Consider the following 25,730-nt stretch of genomic DNA (forward strand, 5'->3'; position numbering starts at 1 on the left):
TGTTGTCATGGTGACAACTAGCTGACATGACAGCTAGCTAGGCAGGACAGAAGATAGGAACTCTTGCTGCATTAGCTCAGCAGTCAGACTTAGCATCACCCCCATTTACTTTCTTCCTATACATGCATTACAGCGAGAGATGGAGGGGAGAGAGAGAGAAAGTGAGGGAGGGAGGAAGAAAACATCAGCAGCTTGTATTTCAGTCTTTCTTGTTTGTCCAGTCTGTTGCTCTCCATTTAGCTGTAATGTCCTGAGGCCGAGAGCGAGAGAGGGGTAAAGGGAGAGCTACAGAGAGAGAGAGGGCTGCAGAGAGAGAGCTACACAGAGAGAGCTACAGAGAGAGAGCGAGAGCTACAGAGAGAGCACTACAGAGAGAGGGAAAGAGAGCGAGAGAGGGGTAAAGGGGGGCTAGAGAGAGAGGGCTGCAGAGAGAGAGAGGGCTGCAGAGAGAGAGAGAGAGAGGGCTGCAGAGAGAGAGAGAGAGAGGGAGGGCTGCAGAGAGAGGGAGGGCTGCAGAGAGAGAGAGGGCTGCAGAGAGAGAGAGGGCTGCAGAGAGAGAGAGGGCTGCAGAGAGAGAGAGGGCTGCAGAGAGAGAGAGGGCTGCAGAGAGAGAGAGGGCTGCAGAGAGAGAGAGGGCTGCAGAGAGAGAGAGGGCTGCAGAGAGAGAGAGGGCTGCAGAGAGAGAGAGGGCTGCAGAGAGAGAGAGGGCTGCAGAGAGAGAGAGGGCTGCAGAGAGAGAGAGGGCTGCAGAGAGAGAGAGGGCTGCAGAGAGAGAGAGGGCTGCAGAGAGAGAGAGGGCTGCAGAGAGAGAGAGGGCTGCAGAGAGAGAGGGGGCTGCAGAGAGAGAGAGGGCTGCAGAGAGAGAGGGGGCTGCAGAGAGAGAGAGGGCTGCAGAGAGAGAGAGGGCTGCAGAGAGAGAGAGGGCTGCAGAGAGAGAGAGGGCTGCAGAGAGAGAGAGAGGCTGCAGAGAGAGAGAGAGGGCTGCAGAGAGAGAGAGAGGGCTGCAGAGAGAGAGAGAGGGCTGCAGAGAGAGAGAGAGGGCTGCAGAGAGAGAGAGAGGGCTGCAGAGAGAGAGAGAGGGCTGCAGAGAGAGAGAGAGGGCTGCAGAGGGAGAGAGAGAGGGCTGCAGAGGGAGAGAGAGAGGGCTGCAGAGGGAGAGAGAGAGGGCTGCAGAGGGAGAGAGAGAGGGCTGAGAGAGAGAGAGGGCTGAGAGAGAGAGAGGGCTGAGAGAGAGAGAGGGCTGCAGAGAGAGAGAGGGCTGCAGAGAGAGAGAGGGCTGCAGAGAGAGAGAGGGCTGCAGAGAGAGAGAGGTACAGAGAGATGAGATGAGGTACAGAGAGATGAGATGAGGTACAGAGAGATGAGATGAGGTACAGAGAGATGAGATGAGGTACAGAGAGAGAGAGAGGGCTGCAGAGAGAGAGGGCTGCAGAGAGAGAGAGAGAGGGCTGCAGAGAGAGAGAGGGCTGCAGAGAGAGAGAGGGCTGCAGAGAGAGAGAGGGCTGCAGAGGAGAGAGAGGGCTGCAGAGAGAGAGAGAGGGCTGCAGAGAGAGAGAGAGGGCTGCAGAGAGAGAGAGAGGGCTGCAGAGAGAGAGAGAGGGCTGCAGAGAGAGAGAGAGGGCTGCAGAGAGAGAGAGAGGGCTGCAGAGAGAGAGAGAGGGGGCTGCAGAGAGAGGGAGAGAGGGCTGCAGAGGGAGAGAGAGAGGGCTGCAGAGGGAGAGAGAGAGGGCTGCAGAGGGAGAGAGAGAGGGCTGCAGAGGGAGAGAGAGAGGGCTGCAGGGAGAGAGAGAGGGCTGCAGAGAGAGAGAGAGGGCTGCAGAGAGAGAGAGAGGGCTGCAGAGAGAGAGAGAGGGCTGCAGAGAGAGAGAGAGGGCTGCAGAGAGAGAGAGGGCTGCAGAGAGAGGGAGAGAGGGCTGCAGAGGGAGAGAGAGAGGGCTGCAGAGGGAGAGAGAGAGGGCTGCAGAGAGAGAGAGAGAGGGCTGCAGAGAGAGAGAGAGAGAGGGCTGAGAGAGAGAGAGGGCTGCAGAGAGAGAGAGGGCTGCAGAGAGAGAGAGGGCTGCAGAGAGAGAGAGGGCTGCAGAGAGAGAGGGCTGCAGAGAGAGAGAGGGCTGCAGAGAGAGAGAGGGCTGCAGAGAGAGAGAGGGCTGCAGAGAGAGAGGGCTGCAGAGAGAGAGGGCTGCAGAGAGAGGGCTGCAGAGAGAGAGGGGTACAGAGAGTGAGAGGTACAGAGAGAGAAAGAGAGAGAGCTACAGCGAGAGAGGGAGAGCTACAGAGAGAGCGCTACAGAGAGAAAGAGGGAGCACTACAGAGAGAGAGCGCTACAGAGAACGAGAGAGCTACAGAGAGAGCGAGAGAGAGCGAGAGAGCTACAGGGAGAGCGAGAGAGAGCTACACAGAGAGAGAGAGCGCTACAGAGAGAGGGCAAGCTACAGAGAGCGGGCGCGCTACACAGAGAGAGAGAGCTACACAGAGAGAGAGAGCTACATAGAGAGAGAGAGCTACATAGAGAGAGAGAGCTACAGAGAGAGCACTACAGAGAGAGAAAGAGAGGGAGCTACAGAGAGAACGAGAGAGCTACAGAGAGCTCAACCTACAAGGGCATGGGGTGTCTCATCCTGCGAAAGGGATTTTACAGGCATGCTGGGAACATGAGCGAAGACCGAACACAAGCTTTGGGTGGGTGGGTAATACCCAGGCGAAGGAGATGGGACTGTATGGAAGGGAGTTTAGTCCGACGGTAGTTATTCCTGTAAATCCACCATGGCTACTCCTGCCTCCAGTAGTTGATCTAGAAGTGTTGGAGAGACTACAGAAAGATAGGGAGGGGGTTGATCCAGCTGATTCCTTTAAGAGACGTCTGGAAACTATGTATCAGGATTTTGTGGCCATTTACACAGATGGTTCAAAAGATCCAAGGACATACTGGGGCAGCATTTGTAGTGCAGGAGTGTGGGGTGGAAGTCAGGAAACGTATTACAGATCATCTGGCTGTATATACGGCGGAGCTGATGGCCATACTGTTGGACTTGCAGTGGGTGGAGGAAGTTATGCCAGATAGAATAGTTATTTGCTCTGACTCATGTGCAGTGTTAATGAGTCTCCAGTCCTTTAGCTCACGTAGCAGACAAGACCCGCTTTATGAGGTGCTACAAACCCATGGCAGGATTAAACAGATGGGTATTCAGATAAGATTTACTTGGGTTCCAGCCCATGTGGGGGTGGAGGGGAACGAGGCAGTAGATGAACAGGCTAAACAAGCACTTAGTAGTGGGGATGTTGATGTTGAAGTGTCAATGAGCAAGGCAGAGGCAAAAAGACTGATATATACAGTGATGGTGCAGAGATGGCAGGAGCAGTGGAATAGAGATAATAAGGGAAGGCATTTATTTCAGGTACAGAGGAATGTCGGGGAGGGGAGGACGGCAGGAAGGGACAGAAGAGAGCAGGCTATTTTTACAAGATTAAGGGTGGGACACAGCCAGTTGAATAAGACATTAAATGTGATAGGAAAGCATCCATCAGGAAAGTGTGATTATTGTCAGGAAATAGAGACTTTGGAGCATGTATTGCTACAATGTGGGCAGTATCAGAGGGAAAGAGCGTCTTCTTGTGTGAATGTGTCAGTGCACATTTGTTTTTGGTTTCAGCCAGTGTATTGCGTGTGTGTTCGTGTCTGATTGTCCGTTCATGCATGTGACTGTTTAACCGTCCCATGTGTATGTGTTTTGAAGTTCTGCCTGGGTGCATCTGTGTTGTGTGTCTGTGTGTGACTTGAAAAGAATGACGCATCCATCTCACTTGGTCACTTTGTGTTCATGCACGTGAAGGCAATGCCGCTCAGTGTCCATTTTTTAAGAAGGTGCATTTTTGAACACCTGTAACTGCCATTTCCTGCAATCTAGAGCAAAATAATTGCCTTAACTAACCACGTTTTCCATCCACAGCTTTTATGAGAGTAAATTCATACTGTCTAAAAAAACATCACGATAGCTGTGATAGAAGCGTGAAGTTTCGATTCAAGTGTTTAAGAGATGACTGCATCGGTCCGCATACCCCAAACCGATCCAAATGTAGCATGCGTCGTTCAGAAAATGTATTCAAATGTTACGAATCGACGATTCATTTTTGTTGTTGTTGCTCATATTAATTTATTTATACCTTTCGAAAATACCTAATATTTTGTGACAATCGATGCATCCTCTCCTTCAGTGTCGAACTAAGCATGTAGCTGTGTTAATAGTCATTGATCAACAAGTCATTTAGCACGCCGACCACAGGGATATATCAGTAGCCTAGTCAAACTGCGCACTGTGCCCAGCTTCGTGCGCTGATCTACGCGAGGTAGGCGACCTGTTCCTGATCTTGCACATCTGCGTGGCACCTTCAACATTCAAATGCTAAAATGGCTTATTAGGCTTTTTTAGTTGAGTGACAAACTATGTAATTTCCTAGGTTATTGTTATCTATGCGCTGTTGAAAATTGTGTTTTACCGGAATAAAAGTAAGCTACTGGAGACACAACTGTCATCTGGTTATAGGCTACCTGCTGAATGGGGCTTTAGATTTGATTTTTATTGTTCAGTTTCACCATCAGCAATAGTTTGGCTAGTTTCGTTTAAAAAAATCGAGTCTGTATGGCCATTTTTAGATATACAGGGTAAAAATTTACAGCAATCACTTTGCGATGCTCACTGCATGGCCAAAGCAGAAGGAGAAAATTAGCTCACTAAAAATTTGATTTGTAGATGTGGGTAAAATCCAAAATTGTGCTATTTATTAATTGGCAAATTTGTAAACAATAAATATTGATACATTATATCCCCCCCTAATCTGATGGTGGTAGATGCCTAGTCTCCTTTATGTCTCAAATCAAATGACTGGGAGAAAAAAATCCCATTGCAAAATAATGCTTTTTATTTATTTATGTAAATACCAGTCGATGTAAATACATTTGATCGTCATGCTTATCGGTCTATAGTAGGGCTGGGCGATATGGGCAAAATTTGATATCACGGTATTTTTCAAATTTATAATGATATTTTATGTTTTTGAATTACAAAAGTTCTAAATTTGCTTTACGAGTAGTGCATTACCCTAGGGTGGCAACATATACATTCAAAGTGATTTCAATGGGTCTCTCTCCATTCTGATTGTTTTAAACTGTTCAATTAAACTTCAACCCAAAACTATTTTCTGCATTTTCATCAATTTCTGCATTTCCTGCACACATTTGAGATAATTTCTACACTGACAAATGTTGCGATTGGACTAGCGATTTAGATCAAAACACTTGGGTGAACTGTTGGAATCATGGAAAAATAATGATTATTTTAATTCTATAATTAGAAGATAATAGTGGGCACTTTGAATACAGTGTTTGACATGACAATTAATGAAAGTGCCAGGGAGGAGGTATTGTGACAGGGTAGGAAGGAAAGTATTCGTCTGTTTCCTAGGGGACCCTATAATCTTTGGCTACATTAGGTAGCTAGCTAGCTAGCTAGCCAGGTAACTAGCGATTAGCATTACCGGCTAACACAACTTAGCCACAACTTGCTAAGAAAAGACAAACTAGCTGTTTGCAGATATAAGAAACACAAACTAATAGTGTAATTATAGAATGCTTGTGGATTTATATTAATGGGCAAAGTGGAAACAGCATCGTAGTCATCAACATTGTTGCACGTGCTGCATTGACCATGCAGACTGAATGCAAGTGTCTAGTGGTCGAGCAACAACAAATGCGCTCCTTATAGAAGGTAAAGTAAAAACCCAAACCGGTCTGTGCATCAATACCGGTATATAGTAAAATACGGTTAATTTGCATAATTTAGTGGAATTAAATTGGCCTGTGTATTTTCGTTATTCATCATGTATCTTATTTATCCAACTTAACTATCACACGCACACAGCATACAGAGCCTATTTTGAGCTTGATTTCTCCTGCAACTTGCTACTGGAGTAAAATGTGCTTTTATAAACCCATTCATTGCGCAACAATTCTAAATGCAATCGCGTGTTAAAAACAGTTTTGGTGCACGAGTAAAAATAGCAATTTTTATTTGTCAGTTGGTATTGAAGCGCGCCTCCCATTCACCATGCATGCAACAGGCTATCGGCACGTCACTCACCACTTTACAATGTGAGCTGGAGGCAGTATGCCTTTTGAAAACATCCTTAATTGTTTAAAACCTGAATGTTTTATTTCATGTTATGAGGCATTTCTTATCTTGTTTTCGAATGAGCCTATAGGCAAAATCCAACCATGGAAACATGGAAGCAATTATTTTATAAAGACTTCATAGGCAGGGCTTGCGTTTCAAATTTGGGGAAGTTTAAAATATGTCCTACCATTTTACTGTTCTGCGTGCTAGTTATGATTTTCATATGCGCATTATCGTGGAACAGTTTAATTTCAATAACGTTTTTGTTTCTCAAAATCATTGTCACGTGGTTAATCATAAAAATCGGAATTAATCTAAAAGTAAACTAATGCGAGAGCACCAGCCTCTGCCATATGGACACATTGATACACCGTGATCCATAGGCGGCTATAGAAATGAGCGCATGGAACTCAAAGCTTATAGGCCAATGCAGCAGTAGGCCTATAACTTCCATTGCTCTTTCACACCGAGGATTGTTGATTATCGAGGGGGAGATTGTTGGAAATAATTTTCAAATAGCTTACTGTGAGGAACTATAGTTTTAATATATTAACATTCGCAATGGATGTTAAAAAAACACTTTCATACATTTCTGCGCAGCAGGCCAGGTACTTCTATGCGTGCTCTTCCCTCAACATTATCTGGACAGAGAAACCAGCACAAATCTCGTAAATTATGGTTATGAAATAAACCAAAACTTGTTTCTCACAAGTGTAGCAGGGAGTGTTTCTCAATATGTATACTACCTTGCTCCACACACTCATGCTACCAGTGCATCCTCCAAGGACCTTCTCTTGAGTATGTTGTTGTGAGGACGAGAGTGTGGAGAATGCATAAAACATGACATTTGAGAAACCCTTATTAGGGTAATTACCTCACGCTGAACCTCCCCATTCACTGAACCTTCTTCCAGCCAGGCCAATGGCAACAATAGAGACTAAACAAGATATACACAAAGCAAACGTTTTACTTCATAATTATCAGCAAACTATATGTGAAAATGACCTAAAACTAATATCCCACTGGCTATAGGGTGAATGCACCAATTTGTAAGTCGCTCTGGATAAGAGCGTCTGCTAAATGACGTAAATATGCCCTTGAGCAAGGCACTTAACCCTAATTGCTCCTGTAAGTCGCTCTGGATAAGAGCGTCTGCTAAATGACTAAAATGTAAATGTAATCTAAGGTAGATGTACATTTTTCGTGGGTAGCTAGCTATCAATTCTTCGTAGCTAGCTAGCTAGCCAGTTAGCCCAATTGACTTACTATGGACTTACCCAATAACACAGTGGCTCCATCATTCTTAAATGGAAGAAGTTTGGAACCACCAAGACTCTTCCTAGAGCTGGCCGCCAGGCCAAACTGAGCAATCGGGGGAGAAGGGCCTTGGTCAGGGAGGTGACCAAGAACCCGATGGTTACTCTGACAGAGCTCCAGAGTTCCTTTGTGGAGATGGGAGAACCTTCCAGAAGGACAACCATCTCTGCAGCACTCCACCAATCAGGCCTTTATGATAGAGTGGCCAGACGGAAGCCACTCCTCAGTAAAAAGGCACATGACAGCCTGCTTGGAGTTTGCCAAAAGGCACCTAAAGGACTCTCAGACCACGAGAAACAAGATTCTCTGGTCTGATGAAACCAAGATTGAACTCTTTGGCCTGAATGCCAAGCATCATGTCTGGAGGAAACCTGGCACCATCCCTATGGTGAAGCATGGTGGTGGCAGCAAAGTGCTGTGGGGAAGTTTTTCAGCGGCAGGGACTGGGAGACTAGTCAGGATCGAGTGGAAAGATGAACATAGCAAAGTACACAGAGATCATTGATGAAAACCTGCTCCAAAGCACTCAGGACCTCAAGCTGGGGCGACCTGAAAATAGCTGTGCAGCGACACTCCCCATCCAACCTGACAGAGCTTAAGAGGATCTGCAGAGAAGAATGGGAGAAACTCCCCAATTACAGGTGTGCCAAGCTTGTAACGTCATACCCAAGAAGACTCGAGGCTGTACTTGCTGCCAAAGGTGCTTCAACAAAGTACTGAGTAAAGGGTCTGAATACTTATGTAAATGTGATATTTCATTTTTTGTGTGAAAAAAAAAAATCTGTTATTGCTTTGTCATTATGGGGTATTGTTGAGGGGGGGAAACATTAAATCAATTTTAGAATAATGCTGTAATGTAACAGCATGTGGAAAAAGTGAACGGTACATTTACTACTGATGACATGTAATGGGGAATAAAAATAAAAAGGTTAAACAATTCACACAATGAAACAATGAATATGCAAGAATTTGGCGGGGGACAGCTGAGCCATTCTGGAGAGAGACTCGCCTATATCTTCGCCACACACCCCTCCCCTTCTTCTTGTCTCAACATTTAAAATTATACTCAAGACATGTTATCTTCACACATAATTTAGATGCTTTCATTGACAGGCGCAACTCAATAATCAGCTAGGCCTATTGCCATGCGCGCTGCCCAAATTGCGGGCTTCCCAAATAGGCATAGGCTTATGAGCTTGTGATTTGAAACAATCCACAGCTATTTTTTTAAAAGAAGATAATGGTCCTCGATTCCTCTGTGGCTAAGTCATGCTTTCTGGTGAAGTATTTTGAATTATTTAATTTATTTCTGTATAGACGGGAGTAATTAGGATAATGTTGGTAAATGCATTGCCATTTACTTCCCTATTGGACCCATTTCTCTCCTGTTCTATTGGAGTTCATATCAACTTTCTTTTATTGTCCAGAAGCCAAAGGCACAATCCTCGTCATATTATCAACCCATCCTAGTTTTTGGATCTTTAGATTCCCCCTCTTTCTAAGTTTCTAACAGAGATTTTAATCTCTGTCACATATGGAACCGCTATCAGGTGAACTGTTTAGAATAGTGTTTTCCAAGGTGCACCGTTTAGAATAGTGTTTTTCCTCTAATTGCATTTTGGCAAATGTTAGAAATTTATGTTTTATTGGCTGCTTCATTACATGAGTTGCATGTTCTGTTAAGATGCATTACCATGAACTAAATCTTATTTCTGTCATTCTGAGCACCGTGGGTGGACACTCTAATGTGTTATATGCACCCAATGCATATGGGTCCGGTACATTTCTCAGTCAAACTGAATCGCAATAGTTTCAAACTAAAATGTATCTTTCATGTATCGGTGCCTTCAGAAAGTATTCACACCCCTTGAATTTTTCCACACTTTGTTGTGTTACAGCCTGAATTTAAAATGGATCAAATTGAGATTTTGTTGTCACTGGCCTACACACAATACCCCATAATGTCAAAGTGGAATTATGTTTTTCGAAGTGTTTACAAATTAATAAAAAATGAAAAGCCAAGTGTCTTGAGTCAATAAGTATTTCAACCCCTTTGTTATGGCAAACCTAAATAAGTTCAGGAGTAAAGATTTGCTTAACAAGTCACAATCAGTTGCATGAACTCACTCTGTGTGCAATAATAGTGTTTGACATGATTTTTGAATGACTACCTCATCTCTATACCTCACACATACAATGATCTGTTAAACACTATTATTGCACACAGTGAGTCCATTCAAGTACCTCAGTCGAGCAGTGAATTTCAAACACAGATTCAACCACAAAGATCAAGGAAGTTTTCCAATGCCTCGCTAAGGGCACCTGTTGGTAGCAGACATTGAATATCCCTTTGAGCATGGTGAAATTATTAATTACACTTTGGATGGTGTATCAATACAACCAGTCACTACAAAGATACAGGCGTCCTTCCTAACTCAGTTGCTGGAGAGGAAGGAAACCGCTCATAGAATTCATCATGAGGCCAATGGTTACTTTAAAACAGTTACAGAGTTTAATGGCTGAAATTAGGAGACAGCTGAGGATGGATCAACATTGTAGTTATTCCACAATACTAACCTAATTGACATAGTGAAAAGAAGGAAGCCTGTACAGAATACAAAAATTCCAAAACATGCACCCTGTTTGCAAGAAGGCACTAAAGTAATACTGCAAAAATTGTGGCAAAGCAATTAACTTTTTGTCCTGAATACAAAGTGTTATGTTTGGGGAAAATCCAATACAACACATTTGTGAGTACCAGTCTCCATTTTTTGTTATGGGTATGCTTGTAGTCATTAAGGACTACAGAGTTTTTCAGGATAAAAAATAAATGGAATGGAGCTAAGCCTAGAGGAAAACCTGGTACAGTCTGCTTTCCACCAGACACTGGGAGATGAATTCGCCTTTCAGCAGGACAATAACCTAAATCACAAGGCCAAATCTACACTGGAGTTGCTTACCAAGAAGACAGTGTTCCTGAGTGGCCGAGTTACAGTTTTAACTTAAATCGGCTTTAAAATCTATGGCAAGACCTGAAAATGGTTGTCTAGCAATGATCAACAACCAATTTGACAGATTTAGAAAATAATAATGGGCAAATGTTGCACAATCCAGTGGTAGAAAGCTCTTAGAGACTTACCCAGAAAGACTCACAGCTGTAGTCACAGCCTAAGGCGATTCTAACATGTATTGAGGATGTTGAATTCTTTTTATTTTACCTTTATTTAACTAGGCAAGTCAGTTAAGAACAAATTCTTATTTACAATGACGGCCTACACGGCCAAACCCGGACGACGCCCTATGGGACTCCCAATCACGGCCGGTTGTGATACAGCCTGGAATCGAACCAGGGGGTCTGTAGTGACGCCTCAAGCACTGAGATGCAGTGCCATTAGACTGCTGCGCCACTCGGGAGCCCATATATATATTTTTCATTTATTTTTTGACATTACAGATTTATTTTGTGTAGATTGTTGGAAAAAAAAAAGACACTTAAATCCATTTTAATCCCACTTTGTAACAACAAAATGTGGAAAAAGTTAAGGGGTGTGAATACTTTCTGAAGGCACTGTATCTAGAGCCGTATCGAATCGTCTTGAAAGGGAAAGGTGCACAGTAAACTTGGAATCGCAAGATATGTTGTGTGGTCCTACCACTACATCTCGGGAAACCATGCAGTTTATTAGACTACAGATGAAATAAGTTATGATGATAATAATAATAATAATAATATGCCATTTAGCAGACGCTTTTATCCAAAGCGACTTACAGTCATGTGTGCATACATTTTTACGTATGGGTGGTCCCGGGGATCGAACCCACTACCCTGGCGTTACAAGCGCCATGCTCTACCAATTGAGCTACAGAGGACCACGATGAACTTCACAGGGTGGTGGAAGTGCTCAGTGATGAACTTGATGCTCCTTTCCAATAAGTCTGGTGACCTGATGGTCGAAGCTTGACTGCCATTTGAAAAATAAAAATCCATAGTCATCCCACACTGTATCTGCGAGCTGTTGTTGGCTAGAGCGCACGTGCCAAGACCAGAGTAGGCACATTTGCTATTTAACGCAACCGTTTTTGTGACTAAACTATCGGTTTAGTTGAAAAAGCGATGGAAACACATTGAACTTTCAATTTTTATTCAGTACATGAAAACTTTAGCGAAAAATTAATTTTTGTGTGCACTACGTCATCATGCACTGATGTCTTTCCGCAAAAAGTCTGTTTGGTGGAAACACCACTGGTGGGAAAATATGCATATTTTCATGAAAATCTGTTGCCATTTGGATGGAAACCTAGCTACTGATAACAAAGAGAAACTAAATATATATTTTTTACTTTTCACTTTTATTACATAGTGGCGCTCTTACATTCTTTGGGGAGAACCCTGCTCTGCTCTCACGTAGAGCCCTATAGAATCCGCGATGCAGACGGAATCACGGAATCCAGACATTAAAACGGAATTAAACAATATAATTTTTTTTATTGAACTTATTATAAAATGTATTATATGCCTAAGAGTATGATAAGACATGAAAAAAATGCATAGGTATTTTCCCTTAACTTTATGTACACCGGGCGAATTTCTACAAGATCAACTAAGAATGATATGTCCAGCAGTAGATGTATTAGAGTAAGCTGTCAAGAATCCAGTGTATAAATTCTGGCAGATGGAAAGGCTTTCCCAACTACAAAGTAGTCTATGGTATAGCCTCCCCTTGGAGATCAGGCAAAGGAAAAGTATAAATAGCTTTAAAAAGCAGGCAAAGGTTTTCATTTGGACAAGGTTGTCTAAGTAAGAGAAACCACTCCACTGCCCTTTGTGACCCCTACTGCTGGTCAGGTGTATTTATGTGAATGATAGGTATGATGTGCAATGAATAGATTGTTTTAATGTGAAATTATTATGGTAGATTTTTAAGGTTAGGGAAGAGTGCAGTGAATAGTGCCACTTTTTAGGATGTCAATATAAATGAATGTATTTATGATTGTTTGTAATTTTGTCTTGACTTTTAATCATTATATGTGTTATTGTTTTTACCATCGAGGACCACTTTGGAAACAAGCGTTTTAATTCATACTTTCAAGTGATATCCTCTGGGTCCACATTGTACATTTTGTTGTATATGTCTGTTACCCAAAATAAATTCAATTCAATATGCCTACCTGGCAGAATGATATCCTGATTATTTTCACAAATCCAGTGGTGATTTATTTAGCAAACTCTGCAATTACATGCGCGCTACAGAAACACGGGTAACCAAGCAAGTCTCTTGCTGGTGCACGCTTGATTTAAAGGGTATCTACAGCCAAAACATTTCTTACATTTTTCCCAGACCTCAAAAGTCTCCTGATGTGGTTTAAGCATTCTTGTGGATTAAGAACATCTAATCTTGTTGTATTTTTCTATTTTTAAAAAGTGTGATTTTGAGAGTGAACCTGAAAAACTGAGAAATCTGAAACTTGGAAAAACTAAACCGAGAAAATTGAATTTGGGGAAAAACTAAACAGAATTAGGCAAACATTTGAAATGTATTTTATAAGGCCCTACATGCTTTTCTTACTAGTCACCCGCTGAATCCAATGAGTTGAACCATGTCCTTCCCTGGAATTTAAGCCTAGGTTTTTAGTTAGTGTCAGCATAACAGCAGTATATGGCAGGCAGCACATCTCACTATGCTCCATATCCATGTTATGTTGTTGATTTTGAATGTGTGAGCAGGGGCGGTGTGTTCAATAGGGCGATATGGGCGACGCACTGCCAAACGGGAAAAGGAAGGGATTTTTTTTCTAATCAATTATATCACGGCAACAGTAGTTATCAGTGTTCTAATCTGATCTGACTGCCACTAAATGTCAAATCAGGCTAAAGTCGTGCTTCAAATGGCCCCGCCCGTTTTTGGGGCGATTTCAGTCAAGTTGAAAATCGCCCAGAAGTCTGTCATAGACTCTGATGTAAAATCTATTTTTTTCAAATTTCAAAGCTTTCAATACAATCTCTATGTGTTTCTGAGGGCTTGCACTTACGCGCTTTCGTCATACGTGACGTAACCATGAACGTAACTAAGAAAATAGCGGCTAGCAGCGTCTCTGTTGCGACCTGCAGTGTGGCGTTATCTTATGTTTTTAATTTGTACACTTAGTGGCGTTATTTTATGTTTTTAATTTGTACACTTAGTTTACAAACATTCTGCCAACCATGGATTTCCAGTGGTGGGTTTTGGACTGATCTTGTTGATCGTGTACATACCCGCTACGAACGGACTAAATAATGAAAACGCTGCTGGCAGCGGAATCCAATACAGCTGGGAGACTTGGCTGGATGACAGAGTCCCGGACAGAGAAGTGGAGCCGGCCGGCTTCACCCTGGTCAGAGCGGACCGCGATCTGACAGTCACAGGGAAAATCGATCCTGGTAAGAGAGCGACTCTGTACCCCCGACATTGAACTGCTTTCTGTGTCACTGCGACCTTACTATCTGCCCCGTGAGTTCCCCCAATTGTTTGTTACCGTTGTGTACTGTTGATAATCACAAGTTTACTGGAGAACTGAGACCAAGTAGAGACTTTGGACAGGGTGGATATGGTATAATAAAGGCAGTTTATTCAGAGGTAAAGATATCTGGAATCGCGTGCACGGACTCGTTCGTCAAACTCTTAGGGAGCTATCTGAAGAGAGCCCCGAAAACATTGTGTGCAGACATTTTATACAATAAATGATGTAGGTTGAATCTAGTAGTTCTGATCTTCTGATTGGTCCTGATGAGTTGGGCGAGGTCCCCTCCACTGTTGCATTGGCTCTGAGTCGGGTTCTCTGTCTTCAAATGTTCAGCCTAAAGAGAGGGGATTTTTGTGTGTGTGTGTGTGTGTGTGTTTAACAGTGATGATGTGTGTGTGTGTGTGTGTTATCAGTGATGATGTGTGTGTGTGTGTGTGTGTGTGTGTGTGTGTGTGTGTCCTCAGAGCAAGAACTCGTGAGTTGGAAGAACTGAGAGACCTATGGCGTGGGTGTTGTCCTTGGCCACCTGCTGACAAGGCTGACAAGATAGGACTCTTTTGTCCATTGTTATAGGATAGGAACAGCATTGATTGAAAACAAACGCCCAACACAAAATGGGTCATGCACAAGATTTTAGTCAGACCAAGCTATACCATTATATATTTACTACGACAGTACATTCAACCAAAAGCTAATATAACAAAGGCATCAGAGATTATTTATAATCTGTCACAGAAACTGGAATCCATCTCCCCAGATCAGTCAATAAATGCTTCTGGTATTGACTTATATGCTGCCCCTGTCTTCATGTTGTTGCTGGACATATCTTTTTTTAAATGTGTGTAGGTCACCTAAATCATCAGAAAAATTGCCCCTCCTGAGAATTTTTTCAGGAGCCGCCACTGTGTATGAGTCTGTAGTTTACACAGTGATTGGCCTGTATTGTACTTGAGAGAGATTCCCCACGAAACCAGGACCAAAAAAATGTCATGATTTTGGGGATTTTCATGAAATTTTATCCAGAATGGTCATTTCGAGGAAGGATTGTTGACATTATATTTGACATTTGTATGTAAAGTCATAATTGACAAATAATTAATCAAAGTTAGCATATTTATTACATTTCGGCTTTATCCAGGCCTCCTTTAAGACTCTCTAAGACTAATTATGCTTTGATACAAATGTCAAATATATGTCAGCAATCCTTCCTCCAAAAGAACATTCTATGGATTAAATTATGTAAAAATCCCCCAAATCATGGTATTGTTTGTCCTGGTTTTGTGAGGAATCACTCATGAAGTGTGTGTTATTGACGTACTGTAAAACACCTAGCCGTTGCCTTTGTGTGAGCTGCTCCCATGTTTGTTCATCTTATTACTCCTTTGTTGGGAAGGGGAAGGATAAAACAAATAGCCTCCTGTACGGTTCTTGACCCTCCACCAAAACCTTATGTTGCACTTTTCTTCCTGTTACACACGTTGTCACATCCTTTCTCTTTCTCTTTCTCCACTCTGTTTCCCTCTGTTCTCCTCTTCCTGTAAGTGTAGCTAGTTACTAGACTCAGGAATCAAAATGGTGGTTCAGTTCACTGGGGAGCTGGGAAGAGAAACTGACGTTTTTTTCTTTCGAAAATTAGACTCTAATTGAGCCGGGTTTGAACATATTTGGGGGAATCATTTCCTACTGCTCAGTCAAGTCAAGATTTGTATTGGTTAAAGATAGTACAGTCACAAAGCCTAGTCATACAGCCCAGTTGTGATGGGTGTCAGGGGATCATGTGGGATCATGTGAACTGCCCTAGGGGATGCATGAGAAGGCCGTAGAGCAGAGCTGCATTGAGATGGAGGCGAACAACAGTCAGTGTGTTTACTGTAGGCCTATAATAGGCTGATTTAGTTTCTTATTTGCATATTGCCATGGAGATGATGCATATTGCCACTTTGTTTTGTATGACACTTGATTTTGCATCACCATGGCTTTACCTTGCATTCTCTTACTTTGCAGACGATAAGTTTTATATTCTACTTCACTGAAATTAATAAGACACAACTTTCAATGCAAAATATGGATGGGATTTTCTTATTTTATCTCTCTCTCTCACAAAACTTTTGCCCCCTTTCTCTATCAACAAAACTAGCTCACGGTTGCCTCCCTCTGGTGGTTATTTGTAACTGCACAAGCTCAGTCTATGCTCCCTAGCCTCCCTGTAGGAGTTCTTGAAACATTCCCAAATAATTCCCCTACCATTTTTCTTGAGACTACTACGGGTGAAATAAAAAATGCTCGGCCTCATTTCATCATGACTTTTCCTTTTCCTTTTCTAGGTGATTTATCTCATTTCCCTCCATTCATGAGCTTGACTTGGTTTAGCTGTCATGGATGACAAAGCCTCGGTGGGGAAAATTAGCGTGTCGTCCGACTCAGTGTCCACCCTGAACAGTGAGGACTTTGTGCTGGTGTCGCGGCTGGGGGACGACACCCCAGGCTCCTCCACTAATAATGGTAGCGATGACGAAAAGACAGGACTCAAGGTAAGAAGAAATAAAGAGTGCCTGGCTGAGTGGACAAAACTCTGACATCTGGTGAGTTCCCAATTCACTCTCTCCCTTCCCCTTCACCTTGGCTCTACGCCCCTAACCATGTGATGTTTGCACTGCAGATCTAAAGTGCTTGGGTAGGTTTAAGGCTGTAAGCAATGTAGTGATGGAAGTTTCCTCCACCATATTGCTTAGGCTAGCCCTACCCCTTGCAGATCTACAAAGTGCAAATAAAGAAAGGGTTAAAGCCAAGGGAAAGGGAGGGAATTGGGACAGGTGTGAAACACTCTTGATAGTCTTGATTTCTTCATAGTCAACTCACCTGAATACCAAGGTGGTTCAGTGGTTCATTGAAAGGTAACCGCATCAATGGAGCGTCATCATACTAGCAGCAGACACGTCTGCCTTCTCTCACCACTGATGTTAAATGACCAGGGAATCAATCCAGTGTCATCACCCTATTTGACTAAAGCTCTCATCCCCATTCCAATGCAATCACTCACATACTGTAACTAATCATCTGACTAAGAAACCCATTCCATGCGTTTCCCCTTTTAACTACAACTAAGCTAACACCTCTGTTATTTGAAGATTTGCCCTCCCATTTGTCTGTTGTGGGTATACTGTTCATGTGGGTCTGTGTACCATGAGCAACTGTCTAAGGGAAAACTACCTTACAGTGCATTTAGAAAGTATTCAGACCCCTTTACTTTTTCCACATTTTGTTACGTTACAGCCTTATTCTAAAATGGATTAAATAGTTTTTCCCCCTCATCAATCTACAAATAATACCCCATAATGACAAAGCAAAAACAGGTTTTTAGAAATGTTGGCAAATTTATTAAAATTAAACAACTGAAATATACAATTTACATAAGTATTCAGACCCTTTACTCAGTACTTTGTTGAAGCACCTTTGGCAGCGATTACAGCCTCGAGTCTTCTTGGGTATGACGCTACAAGCTTGGCACACTTGTATTTGGGGAGTTTCTCCCATTCTTCTCTGCAGATCCTCTCAAGCTCTGTCAGGTTGGATGGGGAGTGTCACTGCACAGCTATTTTCAGGTCTCTCCAGAGATGTTCGATCGGGTTCAAGTCCGGGCTCTGGCTGGGCCACTCAAGGACATTCAGAGACTTGTCCCGAAGTCCACTCCTGCATTGTCTTGGCTGTGTGCTTATGGTCGTTGTCCTGTTGGAAGGTGAACCTTCGCCCCAGTCTGAGGTCCTGAGCGCTCTGGAGCAGGTTTTCATCAAGGATCTCTCTGTACTTTGCTCCGTCATCTTTCCCTCGATACTGACTAGTCTCTCAGTCCCTGCCACTGAAAAACATTCCCACAGCATGATGCTGCCACCACCATGCTTCACCGTAGGGATGGTGCCAGGTTTCCTCCAGACCTGACGCTTGGCATTCAGTCCAAAGAGTTCAATCTTTGTTTCATCAGACCAGATAATCTTGTTTCTCATTGTCTGAGAGTCCTTTAGGTGCCTTTAGGCAATTTCCAAGCGGGCTGTCAGGGGACTTTTACTGAGGAGTGGCTTCCGTCTGGCCACTCTACTATAAAGGCCTGATTGGTGGAGTGCTGCAGAGATGATTGTCCTTCTGGAAGGTTCTCCCATCTCCACAGAGGAACTCTGAAGCTCTGTCAGAGTGACCATCGGGTTCTTGGTCACCTCCCTGACCAAGGCCCTTCTCCCACGATTGCTCAGTTTGGCCGGGCGGCCAGCTCTAGTAAGAGTCTTGGTGGTTCCAAACTTCTTCCATTTAAGAATGACGGAGGCCATTGTGTTCTTGGGGACCTTCAATGTTGCAGAAATATTTTGGTACCCTTCCCCAGATCTGTGCCTCGACACAATCCTGTCTCGGAGCTCTACAGACAATACCTTCGACATCATGGCTTGGTTTTTGCTCTGACATGCACTGTCAACTGTGGGACCTTATATAGACAGTTGTGTGCCTTTCCAAATAATGTCCAAACAATTGAATTTACCACAGGTGGACTCCAATCAAGTTGTAGAAACATCTCAAGAATGATCAATGGAAACGGGATGCACCTGAGCTAAATTTTGAGTCTCATAGCAAAAGGTTTGAATACTTATGTAAATGTGATATTTCGGTTTTCACTTTTGTCATTATGGGGTATTGTGTGTAGATTGCTGAGGATAATGTTTTATTTAATCCATTTTAGAATAAGACTGTAACGTAACAAAATGTGGAAAAAGTCAAGGGGTCTGAATACTTTTCGAAGGCACTGTACATATTCACTAGCCTATATTTACAGTGTCAGTACAGCGCTGTCTCTCCATTTAAGAGGAAAGGAAGCCGATAATGTACTACTTTAAATAATCATGAATAATGTACTCTAGCCTATCAGGAGGATGGAGCTTCGTCTAAACCAGTCATCCTGTGTCTCTCATATTGGGTCAGGTTACACGGACAGACAGTCAGGCTCTCATTACACTCCTCTAGCTGGGCCATTCACTAGCGATGGGGGGAAAAATCGATACGGTTACATATTGGGATATTCTTTTTGGCTATGTATCGTTTTGACAATATCGCAATATTATTTTTGCACTAGTTGGCTGTACCTGCACCAAAACGGCAGTATTTTTACTTCATAGCTTGTTCTCCATCTTCTTTTTAACTATGGAGCCAATTCGTTTTCAGCACTTTTATTTCCATGACTGATCAGAACTCGTTTTCTCATGGCTCTCTCTTGTCCCTCATGGTGAGCAATATGTTTGGAACATCAAATCGCAATAAAATCACGGAATCAAATCGCAATACATATAGAATCGCAAAACATATCGTATCGGCACCTAAGTATTGTGATCATGTCGTAGCGTGAGGTCCCTGGCAATTCCCAGCCTACTATTCACCCTGTGGTGCTCAACTGCCTGCGGGCTGGCTGGCTGGCTGGCTGGGTGGGGGAATTATTGTCCATTTAAGTATTTAATCTCTCCCCCCCTCTCTCTTTTTCTCAGTTTTTTTTCTCTCTCTCCATGCTAACAAACACTCTTGATGCACAGGTTATTAGACTATAGGTCATATGTTCCTTCAGTTAAATCATTCTTTCATTCTTCTATGTATTTGTCCCCTAATGTAAAAATTTAATATTTAAAAAATAATATATATATATATTATAATAATAATATGTTAATGTTAGTTTACCCTTAAATGTTGTAATTTTATTTGTTGCCTCTCTGGATGTAGACCCACTCACACTGTACTTCCTTCTGATGTGGTAGTGATCGAAAGACACCAGCAGGTGGTGGTAGTGGACTGCTGAAATTACTTTACCTAATAAGTTAGGGGTAGGCTGCTCAATTTCCTTGAGTTGAGGTAGAAGAGTATATTTAGACTAGCCTAAGAAAACTATGCACATCACCACCATATACATTAAATCCATCAGTTGAATTTATTAGAAAACTAAATAATTTTCTTCGTACACTCCTCCCCAAGCCCACACAAGGTAGTTGAAGAGGGGTGTAGCACAGGGTGTCTAAATGTGTTGTTTATTACGCAGGTGATTTCTGAGGAAGGGGTCAGCTTTAAGGTCAGTTTCTATCTCACTCTTTCTCTCTTTCTTTCATCCTCTCTCTATCTGTGCTGTGATTCTGTGGTGACACTGTATCTGTTCTGTGATGCTCTGTGTTTTTGATTGGCTGTTGAATGATTTGATGCCCCCTAGCTAGTCTTGTGATGAGGTAGCTAGCTCAGTTGTTTTGGTGCAAGTTCTTGTTCTATCTCTGAGGCTTTACGGCCAGACCCCCAGTCTGTCACCCACCCACTCCTCCTCAGCTCAATACGCCCCTTGTTTGCCACTGTATGTTGTGGTGAGGTGTTAGGCCACTGCTGGAGGCTGAGGAACAGTGCTTTGCATTCTTCACTAGTTTTGCTTTGCAGTATATTGCCCCACTGTATGGTCAGCTTTTGCTTAGCATCTGTCAGCTCAATGAACTTGGCACCTGTAGTGAGAATGTGCTTTCTCTTAGATAGGCTACAGTTTGTAAGCAAACAGACCAGTGGTAGGTTTCTGTGGTGATCTAATTAATTCACAATACTAAATTCACATACTAATCTAATCACTTATTACTTCAAGTGCTACCTCCGTTGAATAAGTCGCTTTTCCCTCTCAATTCCCTTGTCAATCACTTGGAGAGAATCTCAAGATCAATATAACATTTTAAACCTAGACATTCAGTTAATTGTTACTGAGGTTGATTAACTGTTTCTTAGGTAGCCTGAATAATGAACCTTGTATTTTGACCGTATGCCTGTCTGTGTGTGTGGGCTTTGGGATTCCTTGTGTGTCTGTGTGTGTATGCCTGTGTCCCCGACTGTGTGTGTCCATGTGCGTGTCTGACCTTCGATGTGTGTGTGTATTTGTCTGTCCATCCGACCGTGTGTTTGTGTGTGTGTGCGTGACAACAGATTGTGGGGAACGGCAGTGAGCAGCAGTTGCAGAAGGAGCTGGAGGATGTTCTGATGGACCCCTCTGTAGCTGAGCAGGCGCTGGGTGGTGGCAGAGGGGACCAGGCAGGCAGGGTGGACCATGTTTTGTTCCCCACCATGGCAGCGCCTCCCGAGCCCCAACCGTGCCCTGACCCCCTTAGCGACCCCCTCAGCACCCCGCCCAAAGTTGAGATGATGCTGCCCGTCCAATCTGCAGCACAGGAGAGTGAGCTGAATGAACGATCTTACCGCGGTGAGTCAGAGCAAGGATACCAAATCAACCCCTAGACCCTACACCCTAGGAACTTCTCTAGATCTAGATGTAAGAACTATGGTTATAGCTTAATCTTGTCTTCTGATTGTCTCCCGAGTGGCGCAGTGGTCTAAGGCACTGCATCGCAGTGCTAGCTGTGCCACTAGAGATCCTGGTTCAAATCCAGGCTCTGTCGTAGCCGGCCGCGACCGGGAGACCCATGGGGCGGCGCACAATTGGCCCAGCGTCGTCCAGGGTAGGGGAGGGAATGGCCGACAGGGGATGTAGCTCAGTTGGTAGAGCATGGCGTTTGCAACGCCAGGGTTGTGGGTTCGATAAAATAATGTATGCGCTAACTGTAAGTCGCTCTGGATAAGAGCGTCTGCTAAATGACTAAAATGTAAATGTAAATGATTGGCTGAGCAGAAATATTGCTTCCGTATATCCAATGTCCTAGGGGTAGGGTCTACGCTTTGATCTGCTGTCTCTCCCTCTCACTAGGCCCTCTCTGTATGACCTTTGACATCCACAGGGGATGAGTCGTCATCGGAGTGCAGCCCCAGTACGCCTATCCCAGATGAGGACAGTGTGGTGTTCAATAAGCTGACCTATCTGGGCTGTGCCTCGGTCAACGCTCCCCGCAGTGAGGTGGAGGCCCTCCGCATGATGACCATCCTCAGAGGGCAGTGCCAGCTACCCCTGGACGTCACCCTGTCTGTGCCTGGCGTCTCAGAGGGCACCGTCAGGTCAGGACTGCTTAACAAACAAACAAACCAACACCAGAAATTTGTTTGCGTGTGTTTGTGGCTCATAAAGGACCCGAGTAGTTATTCTGATTCCTATGTAAAATAGCCTTTTGAGTATATATATATCACCCATAATATTTTTGGGGGATAGAAATGCTAAAAATTTTAGAAAAATAAATGTTTCTCTCAATAACAGGAAGTTTGAGAATACAGGCTGAAGGGGCGTACCCCCCCCCCCCCCCCCTTTTGTTACATGCTGGCCGAAGACCTAGCTAGCCAGTAACTAGCTAACACCAGACACAGATGAAAGGGGAGACATATAAGTATCTTTGCCAAGATACATAGTGTAAACTTGCTGACACCCTACAGTAACATTTTGGCACTAGTAGAGTAGCTATCTAGCTATATAAACCATGCCCCTCTGCAAACACACCTTCTCCGATGTTGGTTACAAGGCAGTACTTATTTCAATTAGGTAAGAGAATATCATGTTACCATTGGTGTATTAAAATGAGAGGGTGATGTCACCCTATCCCCTTGATAATCCCGCCTCCTGAATCCAAGTGTTTGACATGGGGGAGGGGACCAGTAACTTTATGATCAAACTTGTAGAAGCAACAGTAATTTTTCATACTTTGGTCATCATACTTTGATCTGATTTCATCCAAATATCATCCAATTTTATGAAAAACATGATTTTGACTGTTCATGACCTTTAAACAAACAAACAGAGTGTGAGTGCTTTCGTGCGATGCGCTGTTGGAATACCTTTGAATACCATTTTCTCTATCCTACCTTGTGAATTATTATCTCTTTGCTACCCTTACCGTTAAGCATAATATTACCGACTGTTTTTCTGCAGGTTGCTGGACCCCCAGACAAGCACAGAGATAGCCAGCTACCCCATCTACAAGATCCTGTTCTGTGTGCGGGGTCACGACAGCACGCCAGAGAGTGACTGCTTCGCCTTCACAGAGAGCCATTACAACGCAGAGATCTTCCGCATCCATGTCTTCCGTTGTGAGATCCAAGAGGCGGTGAGGTCACGCACGCACACACACACACACACACACACACACACACACACACACAAACAAAACACACACACACAAACAAAACACACAGTCGCAAGTCCTTCAATTCCTGTTACTGTTGTTTAGCTCCATGCTGCCTGGGTCTTCAATTACCACACTACAGTTCCATCCACATTTGACAGCAGTGCAGATGGTGAACAGCACGGGGAGCCAGAGCTGCTACCATTTATCACACAGTACCAGAGCCAGAGCCTCCCTTCCACTCTGACAGCACAGCAGAACTCTACCATGCTGCCCACACACAATGCCCAAACATTCATGTTGAGGTGAAATCTCTCTCCCTGTGTGAGCTGTTTACCCCGCTACCCTGGCCCTTTGGGCTGCACTCTCTGTACAGACACTGATATACCCAATGCCCATGTGTTTATATCTCATGTCAAGCCTGCAGTAAGTCAGTCAGCCTTAGCCTGCTGCTCTGCTGTACTCTGCTCTGCCTGAACTGGCTAGGCCTATATAATAGTGTCTAACAGAGTATGCGTTCCAAATGGCACCCTATTAAAAGTAGGACACTATATAGGGAATAGGGTGCTGTTTGGGACACAGCCAGGCAGAGAGCTGGTCTTCCTTACTCTCCTTAGTCTCCCTCAGTGTGCAGTGACCTGATTTTCCTTTTTCCTTCCTTGGAGAAAGATGTCTCTTCCAATCTTCCAGACAGACAGCCCAGAACACAGACCACCCCATGTCTGCCTGGTGGGGGTACTGTGGTTGGACCCCCTCCGTCCCCTGCCCCACACACAAACGCACGCACACACACGGCTCTTTCATTGGTACCCAACTTTAGGAGCACCACATCAAATTTAGGAGCACCAGAAAATACGATTTTTTAAAAATTGTTTGAGTTACAGCCTCTGTTGACTACTTTTGAAGCACATGTTGTTCCTTAGAAACTAATATGTAACAATGTAAAGACATTGGTTTATTATAAAAGCTAAAACGTTGAAATGAATACCTGTCATTGAAATTAGAAAGTCATTTGTGGAATAGGTTTCTACATTGTGTAAAAGCACTATTTTCTCTTTAAAAACGTCAGGTTTGTGATGATGACATGCACGAGGTCTGTCATTCATTCATTTCTATGATCATTGATCTCCTGAAGAAGCTATCCCTTTTCCTTTTTTTCTGTGCCCCCAAATATTTGAATATACTGGTAAAGTTACCAGGTTGTTAGCCAGCTAGGCAAAGTGTAAACAAATGGTTAATGAAGCGCAAGTAGTTTTAGAACGGCCCACGACATGGTTAATGAATGTAAAATGCGGCCCCGGCGATACGTTATAGCAGGCGGTATTCAACTCTGACCCTCGAGGCCTGGAGCCTGCTGGTTTTCTGTTCTACCTGATAATTAATTGCACCAACCTAGTCTCCCAGGTCTAAATCAGTCCCTGATTAGAGGGGAACAATGAAATAATGCAGTGAAACTGACTTCAAGGTCCAGAGCTGAGTTTGAGGGCGCTATAGGAAGAAATAAATGTTGCGCCGTTAATATGGGTCAGATCTTTTGACCTGGTTGAGCTAGAAGCAAGCTGTTTCCGCTGTAGTAAAGGCACTCGGAAACAACGGTACAGCGAAGCCTTAACATTACAATTTGGATTATTAAATATTAAAGTATTGAACCTCTCACTAAAGGCTTCAGTCAAATTTATTAAAAATAAAAAAACAGAAATACCTTATTTACCTACATATTCAGATCCTTTGCTATGAGACTCGAAAATGAGCTCAGGTGCATCCTGTTTCCATTGATCGTCCTTGAGATGTTTCTACAATGCTGCAGAAATGTTTTGGTACCCTTCCCCAGATCTGTGCCTCGACACAATCCTGTCTCGGAGCTCTACGGACAATTCTTTCGACCTCATGGATTGGAGTCCACCTGTGGTAAATTCAATTGATTGAACATGATTTGGAAATGCACACACCTGTCTATATAAGGTCCCACAGTTGACAGTGCATGTCAGAGCAAAAACCAAGCCATGAGGTCGAAGGAATTGTCCGTAGAGTTCCGAGACAGGATTGTGTCAAGGCACAGATCAGGGGAAGGGTACCAAAACATTTCTGCAGCATTGCATGTCCCCAAGAACACAGTTTGTGCGTAACATACTGCGATCTCCTAGAAGTGTGTGTTCACCGGTCGACTAAGAGCTGAAACTACAGATGATGCGTTGTGTAAGAAGAGAGGCCGAACTGTGTGGATGCAGATAACTCAACCAGTATAACAGTCATTAGTTTTATCTACAGTGCCGTGATGAGAGAGAGAGAGCTCACACGCTGTAAACAGAGCCCTATCTAGAATTATGCTGTATCATGTCGCCCAATAACTGAAACGCTTTCTAGGACTCTAATGGTGCGAGTATGCGTATGTCATTGATCTTCAATCCGTTAGTGTGTACACTGATATTCAAACCCTGTGTGTGTGTGCATGCTCTTGTTTATGCTCTGGTGTGTGTGTGTGTGTGTGTGTGTGTGTGTTTGAACTCCACAGGTCAGCAGGATACTGTACAGCTTCGCCACGGCCTTTAGGCGGTCCGCCAGGAAGACGCTCCTCTCGGGCTTGGCTCCGCCCCTGACGCCAGACAGCGACGTCTTCACCTTCACCGTCAGTCTGGAGATCAAGGAGGATGATGGGAAAGGGACTTTTAGGTACGGTGCATTACAAACACGTGATCCATGTTAT

The 25,730-nt window shown here is 43.7% G+C and overlaps 1 protein-coding gene across 1 annotated transcript in view; it reads left to right on the top strand.

The window, feature by feature from the left end:
- Positions 1-25,730, top strand: part of rabgap1 (RAB GTPase activating protein 1) — a 139,608-nt gene that overhangs the window by 9,704 nt on the left and 104,174 nt on the right. The window contains exons 2-7 of the mRNA XM_084160370.1: positions 16,307-16,513; positions 20,044-20,073; positions 20,952-21,225; positions 21,758-21,971; positions 22,834-23,008; positions 25,539-25,696. Coding sequence (XP_084016496.1) covers positions 16,358-16,513; positions 20,044-20,073; positions 20,952-21,225; positions 21,758-21,971; positions 22,834-23,008; positions 25,539-25,696 — 1,007 coding nt within the window. The 5' untranslated portion in view covers positions 16,307-16,357. The remainder of the gene's footprint in view (positions 1-16,306; positions 16,514-20,043; positions 20,074-20,951; positions 21,226-21,757; positions 21,972-22,833; positions 23,009-25,538; positions 25,697-25,730) is intronic.

Source organism: Coregonus lavaretus (assembly GCF_964263955.1).
Source record: "Coregonus lavaretus genome assembly, chromosome: 4".
Lineage (NCBI taxonomy): Eukaryota > Metazoa > Chordata > Actinopteri > Salmoniformes > Salmonidae > Coregonus > Coregonus lavaretus.